This window comes from Carcharhinus amblyrhynchos, chromosome 25 (assembly GCF_965287045.1).
Source record: "Carcharhinus amblyrhynchos chromosome 25, sCarAmb.v2.hapA, whole genome shotgun sequence".
In the NCBI taxonomy this organism is placed as follows: domain Eukaryota; kingdom Metazoa; phylum Chordata; class Chondrichthyes; order Carcharhiniformes; family Carcharhinidae; genus Carcharhinus; species Carcharhinus amblyrhynchos.
The window spans coordinates 20,410,170-20,434,800 of NC_137348.1; the positions used below are offsets into that span (position 1 = coordinate 20,410,170).

The window sequence follows — 24,631 nt, forward strand, 5'->3', positions numbered from 1 at the left end:
CTTCCAGGCCACCCTGCCACAAACTTTGCTGAGCTCGGCATGGAATGCATAATTAATGAGCTGAAAAGTAGAGGAGTGCACTTGTTCACCAACTCAGCAGGAATCATGTTGACTTTCCCACCTGCCACTGCATGTAAACTTCAGAATTAAAAACTCCACCCATTGACTTAATGTTAGTGAGTGGACAATAAATTGCTTCTTCATCTTACTATCAGATACTGCACACAAATAATATCCTGAGCTGTAGGGCTATTGTTCCCCATAACAACAACTCTAAGATTTTGGATTGGGATTTGATTAAATGCAATCGTGACAGTTTTGAAGATGTACTATCACAAAATTATATATTCCTAAAAATATACAATGGATTCCTTTTATTGTTCTTATATTTAGATATCATTAAGCAGCATAGAATCAAGATAAATTTGCATTAAGATTGCTCATGGTTAGTCACATCTTGTACTGATCACCAGAGTAACACATAAAAATTGTGATCTGGTTTGCTTTAAAAAGATCCTATGTCAGTTCATGGGGAAAAAAACTGAAGCAAAATACAGAAAACCATGTTCTCAAATTCACTGAATGTATACCTTCTTGTAAACCTTACAAATCTGAAAATATTACATAACTGATAGGATCACTAATGTTTAGTGTTTCCAAATAAAAAAGGTGGCTTGCAATAGTGGGAGCATAGAGACCATGAAATGCATCCTGGATTGAAAGTAAAATTATTTTCTTTCACCAGTTCATAACTACATTGGGAATTTATCTTATGTCCTGCTTTGGTGACTGTTACTTGGTCAATTGGGGAAAATCAAAGAGCTTACATCCTTGGATGGTTCAAAACATCCTATCCACCTGAAACAGGAGCCTGGGGTTCATCACCAAGAGAATTATAAAAAGGAGGAAAATAACTACAAAATAAGTTATGGATCTTTGTAATGCTGTACTTTCGACATCCTTTGTTCTTAATTATAAATTGTTTAACTAATTTCTAGCTTCTGTTATTGCTGTTATTTATACAGCAGTCATATTTAGGGGTCGGTGCTGGGGCCTCAGCTATTTACCATTTATATAGATGATCTGGAGGAGGGAACCGAGTGTAGGGTGTCGAAATTTGCTGATGACACCAAGATTGGTGGAACGGCAAATTGCGCAGAGGGTGTGGAGAGTCTACAGAAGGATCTAGATAGGCTGGGCGAATGGGCCAGGAAATGGCAAATGGAATTTAATGTTGGCAAGTGCGAGGTGGTCCACTTTGGTAGGAATAATGGTAGGAAGGATTATCACTTACGTGGCGAAAAACTGCAGCAGGCGACGGTGCAGAGGGACCTCAGGGTCCTTGTGCATGAGTCGCAAAAATCCAGCTTGCAGGTGCAGCAGGTGGTCAGGAAGGCGAATGGGATGCTGGCCTTCATAGCGAGGGGGATTGAATATAAAAGTAGGGAGGTCTTGCTGTGGCTGTATAGGGCATTGGTGAGGCCGCAGCTGGAGTACTGTGTGCAGTTTTGGTCGCCATACTTACGCAAGGATGTTTTGGCCTTGGAGGGAGTGCAGAGGAGGTTTACTAGGCTGATGCCGGAGTTCAGGGGTTGAGCTATGAGGAGAGGCTGAATAAATTAGGCTTGTACTCGTTAGAGTTTAGAAGAATGAGGGGAGATCTCATTGAGATGTATATGATGATGAATGGGATGGATAGGATAGAGGTGGAGAGACTCTTCCCGCTCAGAAAGGATAGTAGGACTAGGGGGCACAGCCTCAAGATAAAGTTGGGGGGGGGGGGGGGGGGGGGGGCGGGGGGGGGGGGGGGCGGTGGCGGTTTAGAACGGAGTTGAGGAGGGACTTCTTCACTCAAGGGGTGGTGAATCTCTGGAATTCTCTGCCCGTTGAAGTGGTGGAGGCTACCTCGCTAAATTTTTTAAGACACGGGTTGATGGGTTTTTGATAAGAGAGGGGGATTAAGGGTTACGGGGAGAGGGCGGGAATGTGGAACTGAGCCACGACAGATCAGCCATGATCTTATTGAATGGCAGGGCAGGCTCGAAGGGCTAGATGGCCTACTCCTGCTCCTATTTCTTATGTTCTTATATTTAAGCAAGACGGCAAAGACAAAAGGTAAGTTTACTATCTCGCAAAGGTTTTCATGGATTATTCAAATATTCAGAGCCCATATTGGTCTGAAGCTAATATGTATTCACTGTCTTCCAACTGTGTATCTACTGATACTGTAATACCGAGCCCGATACTCCCATCAAGACCCGCAACTTTTCTGGGTCCGGTTGGAAGAATCGCATTGTCAACCTTTTTCTGGGATTTGCGCATTCGCCACGAAAGACGCGCATCTCCCAGAGCTGGAGAACAGTCAGTGTCCAGATCACGCTGGAAATCGGCAGGAAGACAGGTGAATGATTTGAATTTTTTTAAATGTGTTTTGCATGTGATTATCAGGAATTTGTCAGGCCTGATTGAATCTCCCACCCTGCGATGAGTACTTCATTCCAGCAGGGTTCAGACAAGCTCCCCACGTTCAGGGAACGAGTGGGAGATCCCAGCGGAATGAAGGAGGGGCAATCGGGCCTCTCAGTGGGTCGGGCAGTGAGCAGGTGGTGTCTCCTGAGCATGGGCCCCCTGGCAGTGCCAGCCTGTGCACCTTGGCACTGCCCAAGGGGCAAAGGGCCTATACCCAGGGGGCACCTTGACTGCTCACGTGGCATCGGGTAGTGCCACGGAAATGGGGTCTATTGTGGGCAGGGCCTAGGGGTGGGGGTCCCACTGCCACTCAGCATGGCGTTTGGTCTGGGCTAGAGGGAGGCCAGTGATTGAGGGGGGGGGGGGGGGGGGGGGGGAGAGAGAGAGAGAAAGAGTAGCGGGGGGGGGGGGGGGGGGGGGCAGTGGGCTGTCTCCCGGGAGGGAGTGCGGATCGCCACTGTTGGTGGGGTGGGCTGGATGTCGGGGCGCTCCAGAGCCAGGGGTTTGGGAGGGTCAGAGTTGGCCCGGGAATTGTTGTGAGGGCCACAATTTGGCCATGGGGGGTGGCTGGAGGGGCAGCATTGTGGGGGTCCTAGGCTGGCCAGTGATCGAGCTGGCCAGCAGTGGGGAGTCTGACAGATCGGACCACTGCGTATGTGCAGAGTTCTGGAGCTGTCAGCATCTGGCATGAGTAGCAGCACACCACCGCTCCACCCCCCATCCCCAGTTTTTAATGAGGTCCCTGATTGTGACCTCAGCATTGCACAGATTGGGGAGATTCAGGTCTGAAATTGTACTGAAAAAAAAACAAACACAGTCATGATCTAGAACAGTTTTCCCACCAATTCAGCACTTTTGGGAGAATCGCCTGCATTATTTCTGAATCTACAGTGAAAAAGCTATTAATATCACAAATTCTGTCATGATTCCAAGCTGTTCAGTTCTTCGTCAATATTCTAGAGAATCACTGTAATTCATTTCTCAAATGACATCTCAATTAAAGAAAGGGACAATTACCATGGCAAAACATTTTTAAAAATTAGTTTCTGGTCCAGAGCATAGGATTAATTAAAGGCAATTATCCAATCCGGCAACTTGAATGACAAATATGTACCATCCGCATTTCACTCTGGTACTTTTCAATCCATTTTAAATGCAATGTTTAGACAAATTATTATATTTTTAATCATATGATAATCCATCACTTTTGATCATTCATTTTAGTGTAAAGTGTGCTTGCAACAAATTGACTTTTTCTTGACATTACTCTCTCTTCAAAATGGATTTTTTATTTTTTGAGAGATGAAAATGTGTAGTGCTAATACACTACATATTTATAAGTATTGAAAAATATAACATAAGACAATTTAAACCTTAATGGTTACTAGAAATTTTTATTTTGTGTGGAACAGCCTTGGTTCTCTCTGAGTTATCTTTTTAAACTTAAAGTTCTATTTGCCGTGGGAAAAGCAATAAGTATGAAGTTGAGCATTGCTAAATTGTTAAATGAAGAATGTAAAGATTTTCTATGATACTAGATTTAATACTATCATCAATTGTGGTTACATCACCTCTTCAAGGTTGTTCATCTGTGTTGCAACTTTTCGTATGTATGAGTGAACTTTCATCATATCGATGCTATACAAGGTTCCTTCCAGTAAATCAACCAGGGACTGCAACTAGAACAACACCATAAAATGCTAGGTTAGACAATGTAGAGCATTTAACTTCACAAAGGATCATTTTTTAAAAGTTTTCTTTCTCGATAGATGTCACTTTCAGAATTTATAGAATTTTAAATCCATAATAATCTTCAGAAGGTTTCAACTAAAGTATATTCTTCTATCATTCTGTCTTTTTCTCAGAAGTCATTAATTCTTTGCTGAGCAGCAGGTTCACAGGTCTGAATATCCTGCAGCATACAGTCCGAAAAGCTATTTTTCATGCATAACACAGGAATATGGGTGTCAGCAGACTGTTCTATTCTTGGTGGTTTCACTGCTAGGCCAAATCCTGTCCTCACCTGATGTCTAAATGTTCAACTTGCCAAAATAGGCTCTTAGCTAATGATCAGAAATGGGTGCCAGAGCTATTGTTTTCCCTCCCTAAGTCAGGTTGCTGAGGCAACCCAGATGGAATCCCTGTAGTGCAGAAGGAGGCCATTCGGCCCATTGAGTCTGTGCCAATTCTTCAAGAGAGCAAATTACCCAGGCCACCCCCACCCCAACCTTGTGCATTTATCATAGCTAATCCACCTAACCTACACATCTTTGGACACTAAGGGACAATTTAGTATGATCAATCCATTTGCATATCTTTGGACTGTGGGAGGAAACCAGAACACCCAGAGGAAACCTCTGGGTCAAGAGGAGAATCTGCAAACTCGACAGATTCAGTCAAGGCTGGAATTTAACCTAGGTCCCTGGCGCGGTGAGATAGCAGTGCTAACCACTGTGCTGCCCACCAATGAAATTGGGTAACTCAGAGGCTGGGAATCCAGCAAGAAAATTACAGGTTTCTATAGTTCAGTGAACTATAGAAAAGAACTCATTGCTTTAGCAACTGCGCCATCAAGGAATCAGATTATTACCTTATGTAAATAAAGGGATCTGTCCTGACTAACTCATGATTTGTCAGAGACTATGTTGTTTAATAATGTCAGGAGTATGCCACGTAAGGCATTATTCTGATGTTAAAAAGTGGAAATGATGCTTTGGCTGAATTTTTACTTATCTGAGGCATAGGGAGTGGATGGATCATAAAGTCACAGGGGAACAGAAAGCAAGGACTCCTCAGCATGCTGTGGAGTTTGAACAGAGTACCTCTAATATCACCAATTGATCGACTGGCTTGGCTTCAAGTTAAGCAGGGCATCTGGTTGATGTGAAAAAAAGGTACATTCACGGGGCAGGGTGGGAGGTCAGTCGGGTGGGTTGCTAATCATTGGCTCTCAGTTAGGCAGTGGGAGAAGGGAGAGTTGGAGGCTTGGTTGGATAGGACTGCTCTGACTCCTGATGGAGATACTGGGAGCCTGTTTGGGTGGCAAAGAGGCCAGAGACATAGGAAGTGGGAAAGAGACCTGGGAAGGAAAGTTCAGAGCTTGGAGGGAAAAATCACTTCACTGCTAGGGTGGAGGTCAGAAGTTGGATGCCTATGGTAGGGAGATGAGAGGCCTGGAGGGGGTCTAGGGTTTTAAGGTTTATGGGATTCAAGGCCTGATGGGGGATGATCCCTGTCCTGGTGAAGGGATTGAAGGCCTCGTGGCAAAAGTCAGAAAGAGTATGCAATTGTGGGGGTTCTTTGGGCATGCTGGATTCAGGGTGTATGTGTAAAGGCACTGTCCTCCTGAATCCAAGTCCTTATCTGGATGTAGTTACTGGATTCCCTGTGGTGAGGGAAACCTGGCTAACCACGGTTAACATTTGAAAGCTGGAACAAAAGCTAAATTACAATGAGGATCCCAACCTCGCTGTTGCATTTAAAATACTCCCCATTTCTTTGGAACAGGTTGGTCGCCCTCCCGTCTTGTGGTCTCCATTAAAATAGGAAGAATTTGGGAATTTAAGGCTTTTAACACCCATCCCCACCCATCCAGCTGACCAAAATCAGGCTGTTAGATCAGATCAAAATTCCACGCCTTTAAGTCCACATAAGCTATTGTAAATTTGTAGAAGCCTGAAATAAATTAGAGTTTAACTGTTGTTGCTGAGGAAGAGTCACAGTTTGCCAAGAATTTGCAAATATCCAACCCTAGGCTAATTTACAAAGTTCCCCAGCAACATCAAATAAACCGTAACTTTCAGTTGTTCAGCTGTGATGTTTTGCATTTGGCATTATTATATTTGGAACGTGATAGCTGGTTTCACAACACTTACATTCATGAACTGTACTACTCAACCATTTTCTATTTGCTACAGATGTTACTAGGAATTCAGAGGGAAATGTTACTGATTCTTTTATATAATTTCTAAAATAACTTTAATTGAACTACCACCTCTTTTGATTCCTCCACTGTTGCTACGTTGTCAGAATGCTTATCCAACCCCCAGCACTACAGGAAAATAAATTTCCTCCAATTAAATATTGGGAAGATTGAAGCAATTATTTTCGATCCCTGCTCTGAACTCCATTCCCTTGCTACCGATTAACCTACCAGGAGGTGGTAGCAAAGTGGCAATGTCATTGGACTAACAATGTAGACTCAGACTGACGTTTTAGGGACATGGGTTCAAACAGCAGCTGGTGGAATTTAAATTCAAGTAATAAAATCTGGTATAGTCTCAGTATTAGTGACCATGGAAGCATCATTGATTGTTGTGAAGTCCCATCTGAATCACAATGTGCTTTAAGGCACACTCCCACTCATTGGCGGCATGTTTCCCCATCCTTCCCTGACAATGACTGCTGGTATTGGAGCCCCCTTCATGACCCCTGACATGCCCTCCCTTCATAGCCCCCTTTCATGCTCCACCTGTTCATGATGCCTACTCAGACTCCTTTCCCTACTGAGGACCACCCCCTTGCCACTGCCCTGATATACTGGCAATGCCCACCTGGCACTGCCAGATGAGCACTGTCTCGCCATACATCCAATTACTGAGACTACAGTCCCAGGCCTGCTTATGATATGTAAGATACATTAAAATTCTCATTTAAATAAATTATGCAGCTCCACACGATTTCAGGCGCAAAAGCTGATGGCACTGGAAATCTGGCTGATGGAGACACTCGGAGGGGGGCCTGCAAAACTGCTTCCGCTTGAGTCTCCTGGCCCACTACGCTGCAAAAGTAGCGCAGCAGGCTGGGAGGAACCACCCCCCAGCCCCCACCTCCCAGATGTAGAATGGAATAAGCATATTTAAGTGCCTTTCTGGGCGAGATTCTATTTGTGCCAGAAGGAACAGTGATTGCAAACTATTTGGCACCTGGCACAAAACCAGTTTTGAAGCCCACATGCAATTTTCTGGGATTCGCGCAATCTGCCCCAGGCACAACAAGGCCAGAAAAATCGCAGCTATGGTAAATGTTATAAAAACCTAACTTTAAGATTTATTTTGTCAAGCAACACAAGCTCAATCTTAGAATAGCAATCTTAAATTAGTTTCACACATTTTATCATTTGGGTTCACAGTGTGGCTCACTTATGAGTACTAGAAGCCACATATATTCACACACAGACAGAAGGATCACGTCCATGTAGTATGTCTTCTCCTGCAAAACAAAAAAATTGGGGAAACGATTCCAAGGCTCATTCCCCATGGCAATGCCTTGACCAGAGTCAACCTGCCTGGTTTGAATTTGAAACAAAAGCTTGGCAGTAGACAGTTTACTATTCTGTGCCGCATTCTCTATGGCAACACCTTTACCAATCTTAGTTCACTTGCCAACCAATCAGCACTCTCTTTTCATGCAGTATAAAGTGTCATACCCTTCACTATTGTTTAGCTTCCAAGCTATCCTGATAAGTGCAAAGATGAAAAGCTTTAACAGCGTGTCCCTTTTTTCAGCAATATTCAAGTTACATCCCACCAAAGGACTATTTATGAAGTTACATCTTATGTGGCATAATCTTTATTATACATAATCTAACCCATGTAGTATTCATTTTTCAGACTTAACAGACATAATAGAATTTAATTTTAATAAATTCAATGGACATCAACAGAAATTAGTTTTGGATTTTCAGATTTTAGATATTCACTTGACATTGTATTTCAAGCGTACCTTAAAGAATTCAGGAGCCTGCTTTCTGAGCTTTTCCATTCTCCACTCATTTTCACACGGGTTGAGAGATGAAGGGGGAGCTGTACAGGAACACCTACAGTCTGTCCCAGAGCTAACAGTTTCAACTGTGTAGAAGTCTTCAAAACGTAAGCTGCCATTTCTGATTCGACTGCAAGCATCCTTTGTCAGAGGTCTCATGATGCACTTGCAACGGCAGTCTGACCCCTCAGAAATCATCTGAACTTGGTCATTTTCCCCAAACAACTGTGAAAGTAAAAATAATTGGTTTAGCAGAAACATATAAACCAAAGTCAATGAGGTTCAGTGCTTTTTTACAGGCCTACGAACAAGTGTATGAAAGAAAGAATTTAAATTTATTTAGTGCCTCTCACATTTTGGCATATTCCAATGCAATTCACAGATAAATAAGTATTTCTTGAAATGTAGTTACTTTTATAATTAAGCATATAACTTCCAATTTACACACAGCCTGGTCCACTCACAAGAATGAATGAAATGGCCAGACAATCTGTTTATGATGGTGTTGATTGAGGGATACGTATTGGACAGAATATGCATTTGAATTCCCCTTCATTTCTTCAAAATAGTGGAATTTAAACCTGAGAGGACTAAGAGTTCCTCAGTTTAACCCTTCAAAAAAAAAAGACAGTACTTCCAACAATGTAGCATCCTACAGTATTGCGCTAAGGTGTTAGCCTGTATTGTGTGCTTTCATTTTTGAAATTAAACTTGCACAACTCTGAACAAAAAGTGCTACAAAAGGGTCACAACAGGTACCTCGGTCAGAATTTTCTGGCCGTTTTCGCCAACAGGATCTTCCAGTCTCACTGGTGGCGAATGCCTAATGAGGTTCCCAACGGTGGTGTGCATAGAATGGGAAAATTTGTTGACAGCAGTGGGATCAGATGTTCCTGCCACTAGGACCATCTCCACCACCACCACAAAACACCATAGAGGAAGCGGAAAATCTCACCCCTTTGAACAATCCTCAATATAACAATATTTAGTGTTTTAGCTCATTTATAACATCGCAATGCCAGCCGAAGAATGCCAGTGCTGAACCCTTCCAATCCCAAAGCCAGGAAATGGATGCAGGTGCCCTCACTTGATTCTCTCAAACTCTATGCAAAATGCCCAATCCAGAGGGCTCCACAAATTCAGCCCATTGTCTTTTAAGTGACATGAGCATTATAGCATATTATTCTAGAGTTGTTAACCCTTCCTAATTGTCCAGGAGATTCCCAGCCACGAATGCAGCTTCACACGTGTGCATTTCCTTCATCTGCTAATGACAAGCTTCCCAGTTCTCAGAACATCTTGCATGACAACTGCTATTACAAAATCACAAGCAAAAACAGTTAACCATAAGTAATCCTTCCTTTATAAAGTAGATGCAACGTCATTTGCAAACTCAGTCAACATGTCACATCATATCATCAAAATGTAGTCAAATATTTTATGAGCACACCTCCAAAAACATGTCCAGATTTGATAATCCTACCTTCCAGCAGTACAATCCCTCCCGTCCCTCCCTCTGTTTTCTGAACCTTCCTGATTTCCACCCTCATAACAAGGCCAATCAGTTGGTCTCCACTCTCTGTAGTGGTGGGAGGTTGACATCATTGAGTGGAAGCTTCTGAGCCCTGTTATCCAGTGATTTTGTAGATACTGCAGCAAAAAAATATAAATGCAAAGAACACCCAGGCTAGCAGCCATAGCAGCACAGGGAGATCCATGCCCCATACCAGGAATATTAGCAATCCTATCAGCGATCAGCTTAATGTGTTTTAATATTATGTCACAATTGAAAATACACTAAGTTTCAACTTCATTGTTTAATGTTATGTTTAGCTGTATCATTTTCAAATAATTTTCAAAGCAAATCCAGAGCCCCTGCTGTCACATTGCCTCAGGTGCTGATGGAACAATAGAAGCAGGAAAGGGCTTATTGAATTTATGTATAAATTTTTTGAAGCAAACAAAGGATACAGCTCTATAAACAAATGGCTAAAGTCCCAGCCTATAGATACATGGAAAAGTCTCCTGCTGTAGATAATCCAAGGCAGCAAATCCTTCTGCTAAATTGGTACATATAAATAATATATTAAAATAAGGCTTCTTGGGAGATTACAAGGTTTCCATCAATTTCTTAAATGGTGGCACAGTGATTAGTGCTGCTGCCCCACAGCAGCAGGGACCCAGGTTCAATTCTGGCCTTGGGTGACTGTGTATGGAGTTTGCATATTCTCTCTACATCTGCATGGGTTTCCTCCCACAGTCTAAAGATTAGATGGATTGGCCATGTAAATTGCCACTTAGTGTCCCAAGATGCATAGGTTAGGGGGATTAGTGGTGTAAGTGCTTGGGTTACAGGGATAAGGCAGTGGATGGGCCTGGTAAGGTGCTCTGTCAGAGAGTCAATGCAGACTCTATGGGCAAAATGGCCTCTTTCCGCATTGTAGGGATTCTATGATTTTATGAGAACCTAATGAAAAACTTAAAAGTTGACAGATCACCTGGATCAGATTCTCTGTATCCTAGAGTTTAAGAAGCGGTTAACTATAGAGAGTGTGAATGCTTCATTTTGATTTCCAGAATTCTCTAAGTTCTAAAATAGTTCCCATGGATTGTAAAGCAGCAAACATAATCCCACTATTCAAGAAAGAAGGGAGACAGAAAACGGAAACAAAGGCTAGTTAGCTTGACATCAGAATAAAGAATGGACTCAATGGGCCAAAAGACCTCATTCTGTGCCATAATCACTATGAAAAGAATGCTGGAATCTATTATGAAAGGTGTGGTGACAAGGTGCTTGGAAAATCACTTCATCATCAAACAGAGTCAGTAAGGATTTCTGAAAAGGAATCACATTTGACAAGCATATTAGTTCTTTTGAAGTCTTTTTTGTCATTTGTGTGGCATGACTATTACTTGCCACATATTAGTACAAGACTGAATATTGTCCAGGTCTTGCTGCAGGCAAGCATGTGTTGCTTCAGTATCTATGGGGTCGTAAATGATACGGAACACTGAGCAATCAGTGAATATCCAACCAAATGTTGGACAGAAGGTCATTTATAAAATCATAGAATCCCTGCAATACAGGAGGAGGCTATTCAGTCTATTGAGTCTGGTCTACTCTCAAAGAACATCTCACCCAGACCCCTCACCCTGTCCTACCCTATAACCTCACATATTTAACAGACTAATTCCCCTAACCTACAAATCTTTGGACTGTAAGGGGCAATTTAGCATGGTGTGATAGGTATGACACCAATTGTGTTGCCCTGAATCTCATGATTCAGAAGGTGCCACAAAGACAATTATATTTGACCCCCACCAGAATTTAATGGTGGCTCGGATTTAATGGGACTCACATTTTCCATAGCTCCTGAAAGCTGCACAGCAAACCCTATTTGATTTGCCTGCAGCATTGTAGCAAGTGCAGTCCCTTATTAGAAGGCTGAGTGGCCCTGGAAGAACCCAAACTGAACATTGGTGAATGAGTTATTGCTGAGAAAAAGCAGCTTGATAGATAGGACTGTCACAAAACTTTCCATCACATTGCTGATGTTTGAGAATAGGCCGATAGGATCAGACTTGTTCTGCTTTTTGGGGACAGGACATAGCTGAGCAATATTCCATATTGTTGGGTAGATGTCAGTATTGTAGTTGTAAAAGAACAACCTAGCTCAGGGTGCTGCTATTTCTGGAACACAAGTCTTCAGCACTACAGCTAGAATGTTGTCAGGTCCAAAGCATTTGCTGTATCAAGTGCCTTCAGCAATCATTGCTAACTAATTCAACAGTCCTTGAGTAGAGTAAAGTGTACATAGCCAATGGGCTAAGTTGGTTGGCAGGGGTCACAATACATAGTTGTCCTATGCCTGATGGAAGTGATACAAGCAGCATACAAACTTTGTGCTGCTGAATGGCCTCCTCCCACACAGCAGGGATTCTATGATTGTGACATGCAACCAGCAGGAAACAGCTCTGTGCAGATTTGTGCAAAGTTAAGATCAACCAAAGATAGCCAACACTTCTTAAAGGCAACCTACACCTCTTAAAAGGAGAAGTACATGCTGATGCAGTGGAGAGCGATTTGAAAGAGTTTCTAAGCAGGAAGAAATTGAAGTAATTGGGCAATAGTTTATAGAGAGCATTTCCAGGCTCTCAATGCTGGAAGTCTTGGTGCAGAAAGTATAAAAGAGAAGGTCTTCTCTTTGCAGGGGGCATGGAGGTCTTCCAGACAAGCATTTAAAAGGGAATGGGAGCAGATGGCCTTGGCAGTCAGTGCCAGGAGTCTCATCTGAGAGTCTGTTTACAATGCCTGAAAAAGTTCTATGACCTTACACAAGTGGTCAGGGTCAGTGGATGCATCTTCAGATGCCATTTCCTATTTACCACAATGCCAATACCAACATTCACTAGAAAGAACAACTGAAAAAAATTGTCACTATCTTACAAGACTTAACAATTCCACTGCCATCATAAAAACAGTCTCTTAAAGTCACATGTTGTGTGACTAGGACTAAACAAAAAGATTGCAGGCATTGGAAAGGGTATGGGGAAGAGTGATCAATGTGAATCATAGAGGGAGTGAATCATAGAGGGAGTGAATCATAGAGGGAGTGAATCATAGAAAATATCTTATAGAAACCTAAGCATGTTTGCATTCATTTAAAAAAAAACTTCTCATCTGTCACATACAAATTGCTTTGGCGACAACAATGCTAGCCGATTAATGGAAGTTATCTTTTTATAATCCTAGTATCACATTCTCAAACAAAGCTTCCCTCTGTCTTTTAATTTTGTGGAATATATATTTGATTAACTTATACTTTTATAGAGGCAGATTCTCAAATGTTATTTATTTGTATTTTGGCTGCATTTATAGGTCCATACCATAATCACAACTAATCCAAGATGTTATTTTATATCATAATCCAATTTCATAACTCAGAATAAAAATGATGGATAAAATATACTGAAAATCAAGGAACATGGTCACAAAAATATATGACCTGTCCACAATATTCAATTCTAATAGCAGGACCAGTGTTTATAAGAGTTGGAACACCAAGTTGTTTAGAAGTGACTTAAAGAGTACTGGATGCAGTTAATTAGTCATTAATAAGATGGATTAGCAGAGATAGCAGGTCAGTGAACATTCTGGCAATATGGCAAGATACCAGCTTGTGTCTACTTCAGTCAGTCATATGGCATAGTGGTTAGCACCACTGCCTCACAGTGCCAGGGATCCGGATTCAGTTCCTGGCTTGGGTCACTGTCTGTGTGGTGTTTGCATGTTTCCCCACATGGGTTTCCTCCGGGTGCTCCAGTTTCCTCCCACATTTTGAAAGATGTGCTGGTTAGGTGCACTGACCCAAACAGGCGCCTGACTGTGGTGACTAGGGGAATTTCACAGTAACTTCACTGCAGTGTTAATGTAAGCCTTACTTGTGAGTAATAAATAAACTTTATAGTGCATTTGAACTAATATTAGCCCAAAATACATACTTTCAAAAGTGATTCTTACAGATGCTGGAATCTGAAACAAAAGCAGAAGATACTGGAAAATCTCAGCAGGTGTAACAGCATTTGTGGAGACAGAACAGAGCTGACATTTCAAGTCTGGATGACTCTTCATCAGAGCTCGACAATGAGTCATCCAAACTTGAAATATTGGCTCTTTTCTCCCTCTACAGAAGTTGTCAGACCTGTTGAGATTTTCCAGCGTTCTCTGTTTTTGTTTTAAAAAGTGTTTTCATACCAAATAGGTGTTTGAGTGCAATAAATTTCTGATCTGGTGACTAATTTGGTAATTTGTAGCTATACAGTGTTCTAATAGATGAAAAATAAGGCATGTTTCTCCATGTAACATTAGTGTCTACATTTTTTTTTAAAAAGTCTGTTGGTTAAAGCTGGTACATCCCAAGGATAAGGGAAAATACTTTAAAAAGACAAGTTCTTTATTATGTAGTAGTAAGAGAAAAAAAGTGAAAAGAGTCATGAGGAGAGTTTGGAAAGAACATGATTGACTGATTTTTTTGTCTTTAAAACATGGATTAAATTAATGTTTTCTAAATGATATTCATTGTGACTAGATATTCTGTAAATCATGATTAATATTGTTTTTGAACTCCACACAAATTGATCTAACTGGGATTTATTTGTGACTAGCTGAATTTGAACCCTCAGGTCATGTGTGTTTGTCTCTATTTTAATTAATAACTTTACTATGACTTCAAATATATGTGTAGAGAAAATAATTGTCTGATTGTGAATGCGTGCTGACATGGTAGAGAATATTCAACAAAGCTGGCAGCAGCATTAGTGACCAAGCTAAATAGCTGCTAGTTTGGTTTTGTTTTATCTACGAGTCTAATTGTGTTGTGTCCATTTCTAACAGTTCACTAGAGTGAACATGCCCAATTCCTGAAGCTCCTGTTGGAAAGAATTTCTCCACATTCCCTCAGGAAATATTTCTTTGGCTTCAGACTGTACAAATTTCCAATTATTTGTCTTTTCAAATTAAATATCACAATGTCAAATGTTCATCTCAGCATAAGTTCTAGTCTCCTTATTCAGCATTCTTCTCAGTTCAGCAGTTTTCAAACTGGAGGCTTGTGATCAGTGGTGTGCCCCAGGGATCAGTGCTGGGTCCACTGTTATTTGTCATTTATATTAATGATTTGAATGAGAATTTAGGAGACATGGTTAGTAAGTTTGAAGATGACACCAAGATAGCTGACAGAGTGGACAGTGAAGAAGGTTATCTCGGATTTCAATGGGATCTTGATCAATTGGGTCAGTGGTCTGACAAATAGCACATGGAATTTAATTTAGATAAATGCGAGGTGATGCATTTTGGTAGACTGAACTAGGGCAGGACTTACTCAGTTAATGGAGAGTTATAGAACAAAGTGATCTGCAGTACAGGTTCATAACTCCTTGAAAGTGGAGACACAGGTGGATAGTGTGGTGGAGTCAACACACTAGTGACAGATATAAGAACATAAGTAGTAGGAGCAGGAGTAGGCCATCTAGCCCTTCGAGCCTGCCCCGCCATTCAATAAGATCATTGCTGATCTGAAGTGGATCCGTTCCACTTTCCTGCTTTCTCCCCATAACCCTTAATTCCCTTGTCTGTCAAAAACCCTATCTCCCCATGACTTAAATATATTTAGTGAGGTAGCCTCCACCACTTCAACAGGCAGAGAATTCCAGAGATTCACCACCCTTTGAGTGAAGAAGTTCCTCAACTCCGTTCTAAACTGACACCCCCCCCCCCCCCAATCTTGAAGCTGTGCCCTCTAGTCCTGCTATCCTTTGAGCGGGAAGAATCTCTCTAACTCTACCCTATCCATCCCTTTCGTTATCTTATGTTACCTTCTAAACTCCAACGAGTACAGACCCAGTCTACTTAGTCTTTCTTCATAGTCCAACCCCCTCATCTCCAGTATCAGCCTAGTGAACCTCCTCTGCACTCCCTCCAAGGCCAAAACATCCTTCCGCAAGTGCGGCGACCAAAACTGCACACAGTACTCCAGCTGTGGCCTCACCAGTACCCTGTACAGTTGCAGCAAGACCTCCCTGCTTTTATATTCTATCCCCCTCGCTATAAAGGCCAGCATTCCATTCACCTTCTTGATCACCTGCAGACTGGGTTTTTGCGACTCATGCACAAGGACCCCCAGGTCCCTCTGCACCGTAGCACGCTGCAGCTTTTTGCCCTTTAAATAGTAATCCCTCCTACTATTATTTCTGCCAAAGTGGATAATCTCACACTTGCTAACATTGTACTCCATCTGCCAGGTCTTCACCTACTTGCTCAGCCTATCCAGATCCCTCTGCAGACTTTCCACACCCTCCGCGCAATTTGCTTTACCACTCACCTTCGTGTCATCAGCAAATTTCGTTACCCTACACTCAGCCCCCTCCTCCAGATCATCTATATAAATGGTAAATAGCTGAGGCCCCAGCACCGATCCCTGCGGCACTCCACTAGTCACCAACCGCCAAACAGAATAGCACCCATTGATACCAACTCTCTGCCTCCTATTAGACAACCAATCCTCTATCCACGCTAACACCTTACCCCCAACTCCATGCACTCTAACCTTCTGAAGCAACCTTTTGTGAGGCACCTTATCAAACGCCTTTTGAAAATCGAGAAACACCACATCCACCGGTTCCCCTCTGTCTACCGCACAAATCACATCCTCATAGAAATCCAATAAATTTGTCAAACACGACTTCCCCTTAACGAATCCGTGCTGCGTCTGCTCTATCAAACCATTCCTTTCCAGGTGCCTCGCTATTTCTTCTTTGATGACGGATTCAAGCATTTTTCCAACAACAGACGTTAAACTAACTGGCTTATAATTCCCTGCCTTTTGTCTGCTACCTTTTTTAAACAGCAACGTAACATTAGCCATTTTCCAATCTTCTGGCACTTCCCCGGAATCCAGCGAATTTTGGTAAAAGCATTTTTTTAAAAAAGCATTTAGACAATTATATGGGTAAGATGGGTATAGAGGGATTTGTGCCAAATGCGGGCAATTGGAACTAGCTCAGTGGTTAAAAAAAAGAGGCAGCATGGATAAGTTGGGCCGAAGCGCCAGTTTCCATGCCGTAAAACTCTATAACTCTATAACAGATTATGATACTTCACTTTGCTGTTCAATCTAACAAAAGAATTTTAGCCAAACTTCCTCAGAGCATTGTCAATATGAAATACTGTAAACATTGCATTAATTGCAGACTTAAACAGGAAAGTGAATTTAGACATGCATAACTGAATTACTCTTCCTACCTAAGGATGATGAGCACTAAAGGTCCATCTGAAACAAGAATAGGAGACATTGTAACCAAGAAAAGGGAATGTCTAAAACAATAATTGAGCCAGAAGCTCCAGTTTCAAGTTCCAGCCCAGGACTTGATGGCTAAGGAAGATGCATTCATAATGTGGCCAAACAGAGTGAGAATCCACAAAAGGCAGGCAGTAAGAGTGGGAGAGATTTCTGGTCAGCCTTGTGATGGAAAGAACATTGAAGCTTCCACCATCACTATCCATAGCTCTGGACTACAATAAGCATGTGAAGTAAATACACTTTGTCACAGAACCTCAGACTCATTGAGTGAAATGTAACACACCAGCATCACCTAAAAAGAACAGAGAGCAAATTTAATAAGTGAGTGTACAAGTCCTGGTGACACACTGTGAAGATAATCCAGTGCGTGGCTACCAAATGGCCATAGTCCCAGCTGACTGGTGGTGATTTAACCTGAGGATCACCATATCTCAGGCAATAGAAAAGATTGAGAAGGTGAGGCCTTCATGAATAACCTCAGCTGGCATGGGAATTGAACCTGCACTGTTGGCATTATCCTGCATCACAAATCAGCTGCTGAAGCAACTGAGCTAAACCAAATTGAGCTTAAAGGTCATTTAGAAACTAGATATAGTTTTTTTTTAATGAAGTTGATTTTTATTTGGGCAGAGTTTATTTTTCTGTATAAATAAATCAATTAGTAACCACAGAACCAGAGACAAAAATGAAATATTAATATTGTGGAGGAAGGGTATTAGCTTAACACGCTGTACTAATGATCCAGTGGACTGCACTGTGAAGGAGCAGGACATATGTAATTCCACAAATTGTGCATTTTGATCTTCGGGGGAAAGAGTACAAATTGGGATCAGGTTTGTCCCTACCTGGATGAAAAGAATGTGCAAATTCTGCTCTTATACCTCGTCTCTTTTGTTCATAAAAATGACCTATTTTCACTTTACTGGTAAACTAATAATTTTCAATTTACTGGAATTGTTTTGCAATCTTTCTCACGCTCTCTTGCCTGCATACATTTTAACTGTGTGTCTCGCTCTTTTTTCCTACACGTATCTGTCAGAATCTGTCGTAATCTTTTTCATGCATACAATATCATTGTTTTGGCTGTTTCTGTTTTTCATATAAATGGACTTGCAATCAGCATACAAGTGTAACCTGTCCCATTTACTGCATGCATGTTTGACATCTTTCTCATCCACTTTATTATACAAGATCTCATTCATTACATTCTTGTTTGGCAAGATGATAAAATTCTTACTAATGTAATTGCTTTTCATGATAATCTACTAATGACTAGGTCAGCTGAAAGAAAATACACTTAAAGCTCCTATTTCTTCATTTTACTTTCTTCTTGAAAATCACCAAGGGCAACAAGTGATTTTCAAGAAGAAAGTAAAATGAAGTTAGGTGTGGAAAGTCATATTTTATTGAATACTTATAACTAATTTCCTTCTAAATAAAGGACAAAGAATCTTTGAACAAATGCATTGTCACATTGTTTTGTTTTTTAAAATTAATGGGCGGGGATTTTGTGCCCTTGTTTGCCATGGGCATAAATGGCAACGGGGTGCAAAATGTCACTGAGGTGCTGAAAATGAGATTCACGCCAGAGAGATCTCATGATGTAATTATTCCTGCCCCCACCATCAGTGACATAATGGGTTTCCAACAATTCGAAGAAGGGAATCCCATTTCAGTACATTTTAATATCATTAGTGGGCTTTCCTGCTGTATCATCCCCCCATTCACATTCCCACCCCCCCTCACTGATGTGATGTCATATTGGTCATATCAACCAACATGAATCAGACGAAGAGACCCTGCCAGGGGTACACAGGTAACTACAGATCCCAAAAGGGAGAGGGACATGTCTGGGCAGTACCTTGGCTATACCTGGGCACTGCCCCCTTATTAGTGTCACAAGTAGGCTTATATTAACATTGCAATGAATTTACTGCAAAAATCTCCTAGTCACCACACTCTGGCACCTGTTTGGGTACACAGAGAGAATTTAGCATGGCTGGTACATCTTTCAGACTGTGGGAGGAAACTGGAGCACCCGGAGGAAACCCACGCAGATACAGGGAGAACATGCAGACTCTAAGAACATGCAGTGACTGAAGCCGGGAATCAAACCTGGGTCCCTAGTGCTGAGGAGCTAAACTGTGCCACCATGCCAACCGAGAGATAGGGTGGGGTTCCAGTGTGTCCATGGGGAAGGGAGGGATCCATGTTTTTATTTTATTTCACTTTGTTAAAAATTGCATCTGATCTCTGGAAGACCGATGTTGCCAGCAGGCCAGTTGCCAACATGGCACCCTGGGCCCCCTTCCAGCAATTTTTTTTCTCCAAGTGTTTAAAAGTTTGGTGGAAAAGCCAGCAGTGTAGCTGTATCTCCCCCCTCACCAAGGTGATGTTATGTTGGCATGATCTACAAGAAGTCTGGACTAACATGAAACCAGACGAAGATAACCTGCCAGGGGTACACAGGTAAGTTTGAGGCAGGCATGGACTACTTTTCTCACTTCGGACAATACTGAAGAAAATAAAAAAAAATTCCATGAGTTTTGAGCAGAACTTTTTAGCTTTATGAAAATTAGTTTTATTTTTCTCACTAATGAATGAACAGTGACATGACTTTTACTCATGTTTGCATTCTTATTTGGGGAAAAAAATCATTTTTAATGAAGTAGGTTGCAGTGGAGAAACAGCTCATTTTAGGTTGATAGTTCCTCAAGAAGGACAAAACTTTCATCACTGGCTGGCCAGCATTTATTGCCCATTCCTTGTTACTTTTGTTCAGAGGACAGTTGGAGTGAACCACATTGTTGTGGCTCTGGAGTCACATGCAGATAAGGATAGCACATTTCATTCCCTGAAAGATATCAGTGAACCAGATGAGTTTTTCCTGACAATCAACAATTTTTCATGGTCATCAGTAGATTCTTAATTCCAAATATTTTTTATTGAATTCAAATTCCACTATCTAAATGTGGCAGGGTTCAAACCCGGGTCCCCAGAACATTATCTGAGTCGCTGGATTAATAGTCTAGCGATAATACCACTAGGCTGTCGCCTCCCCTTTGTTACTTGCTTTTTCTCAAAGAGAGATATGACAGCAATATAGTTACAGGATATCAATTCAAATCAGTTTGGATGTCTGCCACATGTAAAACTGTGACTTTATTTTTCCTGTGAATTGCATATTACTTAAATTATTTTTTACTCCTATTCATTGCTGTAAATGAGGTATGACAATGTTTAACTTTAATTTCAGAATAAAGCATCCCTATTTCATCAGTCCAGTACTGTATTTCCATTTGCAACAAAATGTGCTGTCCTCTCTAAATAAAAGTACAGCTTTAGCGATGAATTGTACAGCATCCTTTGCTATGGATTTTCACCCACTAGAAACTTAATTGAAATTCAGAAGTGAACTAATATATTCATTATCTTCCATGAGATATTTGTTGTTCTGACTTGCTTCCTTTAGCTCTTTGCCTTTCTTGTATTGTACTATAAATCCCCTACTTTATTCATAGGCTCGCCATGTAAAGTGGCTGAGATCCCAACAACAAATTATATCAAAAATGGAAAAATAATATTTTTAGGGCAGAAATTGAAGTGGGTGCAAAATGGAGGCAAAATCCTCAGTTTAGAAAGCCAGCCGCCGCATCAAAACAGTGTAGAAGCACATCTAGACAACGTAAAAAACAAACATGGATAAGCAACTGTTTGCTGCACTTTGATGGCCTCTCGCAATCCCTTTAAGGATCACTGGTTAGACTGCTTTAGACCCATAAAAACTCAGCCTGATCCCAGTTTCTTTTGCCAAATTTGGTCTAATTGGTGGTTTAGGTGGGCAACCCAGGCACTCGGAAGTTTAATGGCAATTACTGTTTTTCCAGGCGTTGTGTCTGTTACATGAGAATGCACAAAGAAATTGGACCCTGCACAGGACTTTTCTACTAAAACAAAATCAAACGAAGATTCTTTACTGAGTTTTGAAAGAATCTATATTTATATTTTCTTTATTTTTTAAAGTCATTGGGAATGTTGCAGAACTCCAACTGAGCACGGCAATGACACAGTGGTTAAAATTTTAACCTGCAAAAATACATTGCTTCCAGATTTAACAGATGTGGGAATTGTAAACTTACATTCTAGATTAGAACTATGGTTCATCATCACAAAAGAGTTAACTGAGTTTGGTCTGTGGAGAAAAAGAAATCTTCCTGCAAGAAACATTGACCCTGCTATTCATTCTCCACAGCTAGGATCTGGAGTTCCTAATAACGTAAGAAGTCTCACAACACCAGGTTAGAGTCCAACCAGTTTATTTGATAGTAATCTTATAAGCTTTCGGAAACAGTGTTCTACACACCTTCCACACACCTGACAGAAGGAACACCATTTCCGAAAGCTTGTAAGATTACTATCAAATAAACTGGTTGGACTCTAACCTGATGTTGTGAGACTTCTTACTGTGTTTACCCCAGTCCAACACCGGCATCTCTACACTGTTCCTAATAAGAACATAAGAACATAAGAACATAAGAAATAGGAGCAGGAGTAGGCCATCTAGCCCTTCGAGCCTGCCCCGCCATTCAATAAGATCATGGCTGATCTGTCGTGGCTCAGTTCCACTTTCCCGCCCTCTCCCCATAACCCTTAATCCCCTCTCTTATCAAGAACCCATCAACCTGCTTCTTAAAAATATTTAGCGAGGCAACCTCCACCACTTCAACGGGCAGAGAATTCCAGAGATTCACCACCCTTTGAGTGAAGAAGTTCCTCCTCAACTCCGTTCTAAACCGCCTCCCCTTTATCTTGAGGCTGTGCCCCCTAGTCCTACTGTCTTTTTTGAGCGGGAAGAGTCTCTCCACCTCTATCGTATCCATCCCATTCATCATCTTATACGTCTCAATGAGATCTCCCCTCATTCTTCTAAACTCTAACGAGTACAAGCCTAGTTTATTCAGCCTCTCCTCATAGCTCAATCCCCTCAACTCTGGTATCAGCCTAGTAAACCTCCTCTGCACTCCCTCCAGGGCCAAAATATCCTTGCGCAGGTGCGGCGCCCAAAACTGCACACAGTACTCCAGCTGCGGCCTCACCAATGCCCTATACACCAGAGATGTGATGCATTATTATTTTAATTCGAACTGTAAGCCAATGAATAGCTGCAAATAATTTCTGCAACGTTTGACTTTCCTAGTGCCCAGGTGGCTATAGATTGCACCCACGTATAAATTAAGACACCTAAGGAACAGACAACAGCATTCATCAGAAGAAAGATCTTTCACTCCATTAATCTTCCAGTGGTCTGTGATGGAATACAAAAGAATCATACAAGTCTGTGCCAGGCTGTTGTGATAACACCTTTATTATCTGACAGTCAAACAACCCTCAACTCCAACCTTCAAGTAAAATTAGAGGATGTCTGGTTGGAGACAAAGGCTACTTTGGCTGCTGAAACTCATTAACAATCTCATTATGCCAGAACACTTAGATATAACACAGCCAATGAAACATAGAAGATAGAAGCCATTCAGCCCTTTGACCCTGTTCCGCCATCCATTTTGATCACGGCTGATCATTGAATTCAATATCCTTCCTCCCATATCCTTTGATCCCTTTAGCCCCAAGATCTATATCTAATTTCTTCTTGAAATCAGACAATGTTTTGGCCTCAACTCCATTCTATAATAGTGAATTCCACATACTTGCCAACCCATTGGATAAAGAAATTTCTCCTCACCTCAGTTCTAAAAGATTTACTCCTCATCTATGATCCCTAGTCAAACTATGACCACCACCGCTACCCCCCCCCCCCCCACCCCCCCTCAAATTGGGAACATTCTTTCTGAATCTACCCTGTCTAACTCTGTTAGAATTTTATAAGTTTCTATGAGATCCCCCTCACTCTTCTAAATTCCAGTGGATATAATACTAACTGACTTAGTCTCTCATTTGACAGCCCTGCCATCTCAGGAATCAGCCTGGTAAACCTTTGCTGTACTCTCTCTATAGCAAGGACATCCTTCCTCAGATAAGGACACCAAAACTGCACACAATACTCTAGGTTTGCCTTCACCAACACCCCATACAATTGCAGCAAAACATCCCTATCCCTATACTCAAATCCTCTCGCGATGAAGGCCCAACACATACCATTTGCCTTCTTTACTGCCTGCTGTACCTGTGTGCTTACTTTCAGCAACTGATGCACAAGGACCCCAAAGTCTCATTGAGTATCCACCTCTCTCAATTTACACCCATTCAAATCATAATCATTCTTCTGATTATTGCTACCAAAGTGGATAACCTCACATTTATTCACATTATACTGCATCTGCCGTGCAGTTGCCTGTCCAAATCCCACTGAAGCATTTCTCCTTATTCCTATACATTCCTATTCCTATACTCAAATCCTCTTGCTATAAAGGCCAACATACCATTTGTCTTCTTTGCCTGCTGTACCTATATGCTTATTTTCAGTGATTGATGCACAAGGACACTAAGGTCTTGCTTAGTATCCACCTCTCTCAATTTCCATCCACTTGTGGTGTTAGTATATCTTTAAGAATTTTTTTAAATTCATGCTCACAGCTTTAGGTGATGTCATTGTTGGGAAGAGGAAAAAACTGTGGGCAGGTCAGGTGGTGGGAGTTAATTTTCAATTTCAGTTTGATGCTTCTAACACTCCAACTCTAACACAGTTGGAGTGTTAGAAGCAACAAGCTGAAAGAGAAGTCTCCCTCTCTCCCTCTGTTTTCTCTTTGGAAATTCTATTGATTAGCCAAAAACAAAATCTTTCTTTCCTGAAGATTGAAAATATTCTGTTCTTGGAGGTTGGACCAGAGTTTCTCTGGTGTTTTAGGAAGTTGTCTTGTCTTCAACTGTTCGGAATGAATCCAGAGAACTGCCGACTTCAACCAAAGGACTCAATTTCCATTATCACATGAGCAGTAAACTTTGCTGTATTGAACCTATTTAAAGGGTTTTGTCAATGGCAAGGGTTTTGCTTTGATTGGAACGCATTAGATACCTTTGTTATAGGTTATACGTTATCGTGGTTGTTTCGTTTCTTGTATGTAATTGATAAAAAATCTTGATAAAAGCTCCCTAGAGGGTCATTTGAAACTTACTTGAAGTGAAACATATCACTCTTATCCAAGTCAAATTCAAGATACAAAACTTATGATCCAGGTGGGCTCCATAGAACAGTTTGGAGTTTCTGACCTGAGCCATAACACATTCATGTAATAATCTGCCTTCCTATTTTTGCACTGAAGTGGATAACTTCACATTTATCTACACTATACTGCATCTGCCATGCATATGCCCACTCACTTAATCTGTCCAAATTCTGCTGAACCATCTCTGCATCCTATTCAGTGTTCAACCTCCCACCTAACTTTGTACCATCTGCAAATTTGGAGATAATACATTTATTCCCTCTTCCAAATAATTTACATATGCGTAATCCATAGCACAGATCCCTGTGGTACCCCATTAGTCACAGCCTGGAAAAGTACCCATTTTTGCTAACTCTTTGC

The 24,631-nt window shown here is 41.4% G+C and overlaps 1 protein-coding gene across 3 annotated transcripts in view; it reads right to left on the reverse strand.

Annotated features, from left to right (window-relative positions):
- LOC145358240 (olfactomedin-like protein 2A) overlaps positions 1-24,631 on the reverse strand; it is a 56,329-nt gene that overhangs the window by 18,240 nt on the left and 13,458 nt on the right. For all 3 annotated transcript variants that reach the window (XM_080212087.1, XM_080212084.1, XM_080212086.1), the window contains 2 exons: positions 8,194-8,457; positions 4,041-4,148 (listed from right to left, as the gene is read on the reverse strand). In XM_080212087.1, coding sequence (XP_080068213.1) covers positions 4,041-4,148; positions 8,194-8,457 — 372 coding nt within the window. The remainder of the gene's footprint in view (positions 1-4,040; positions 4,149-8,193; positions 8,458-24,631) is intronic.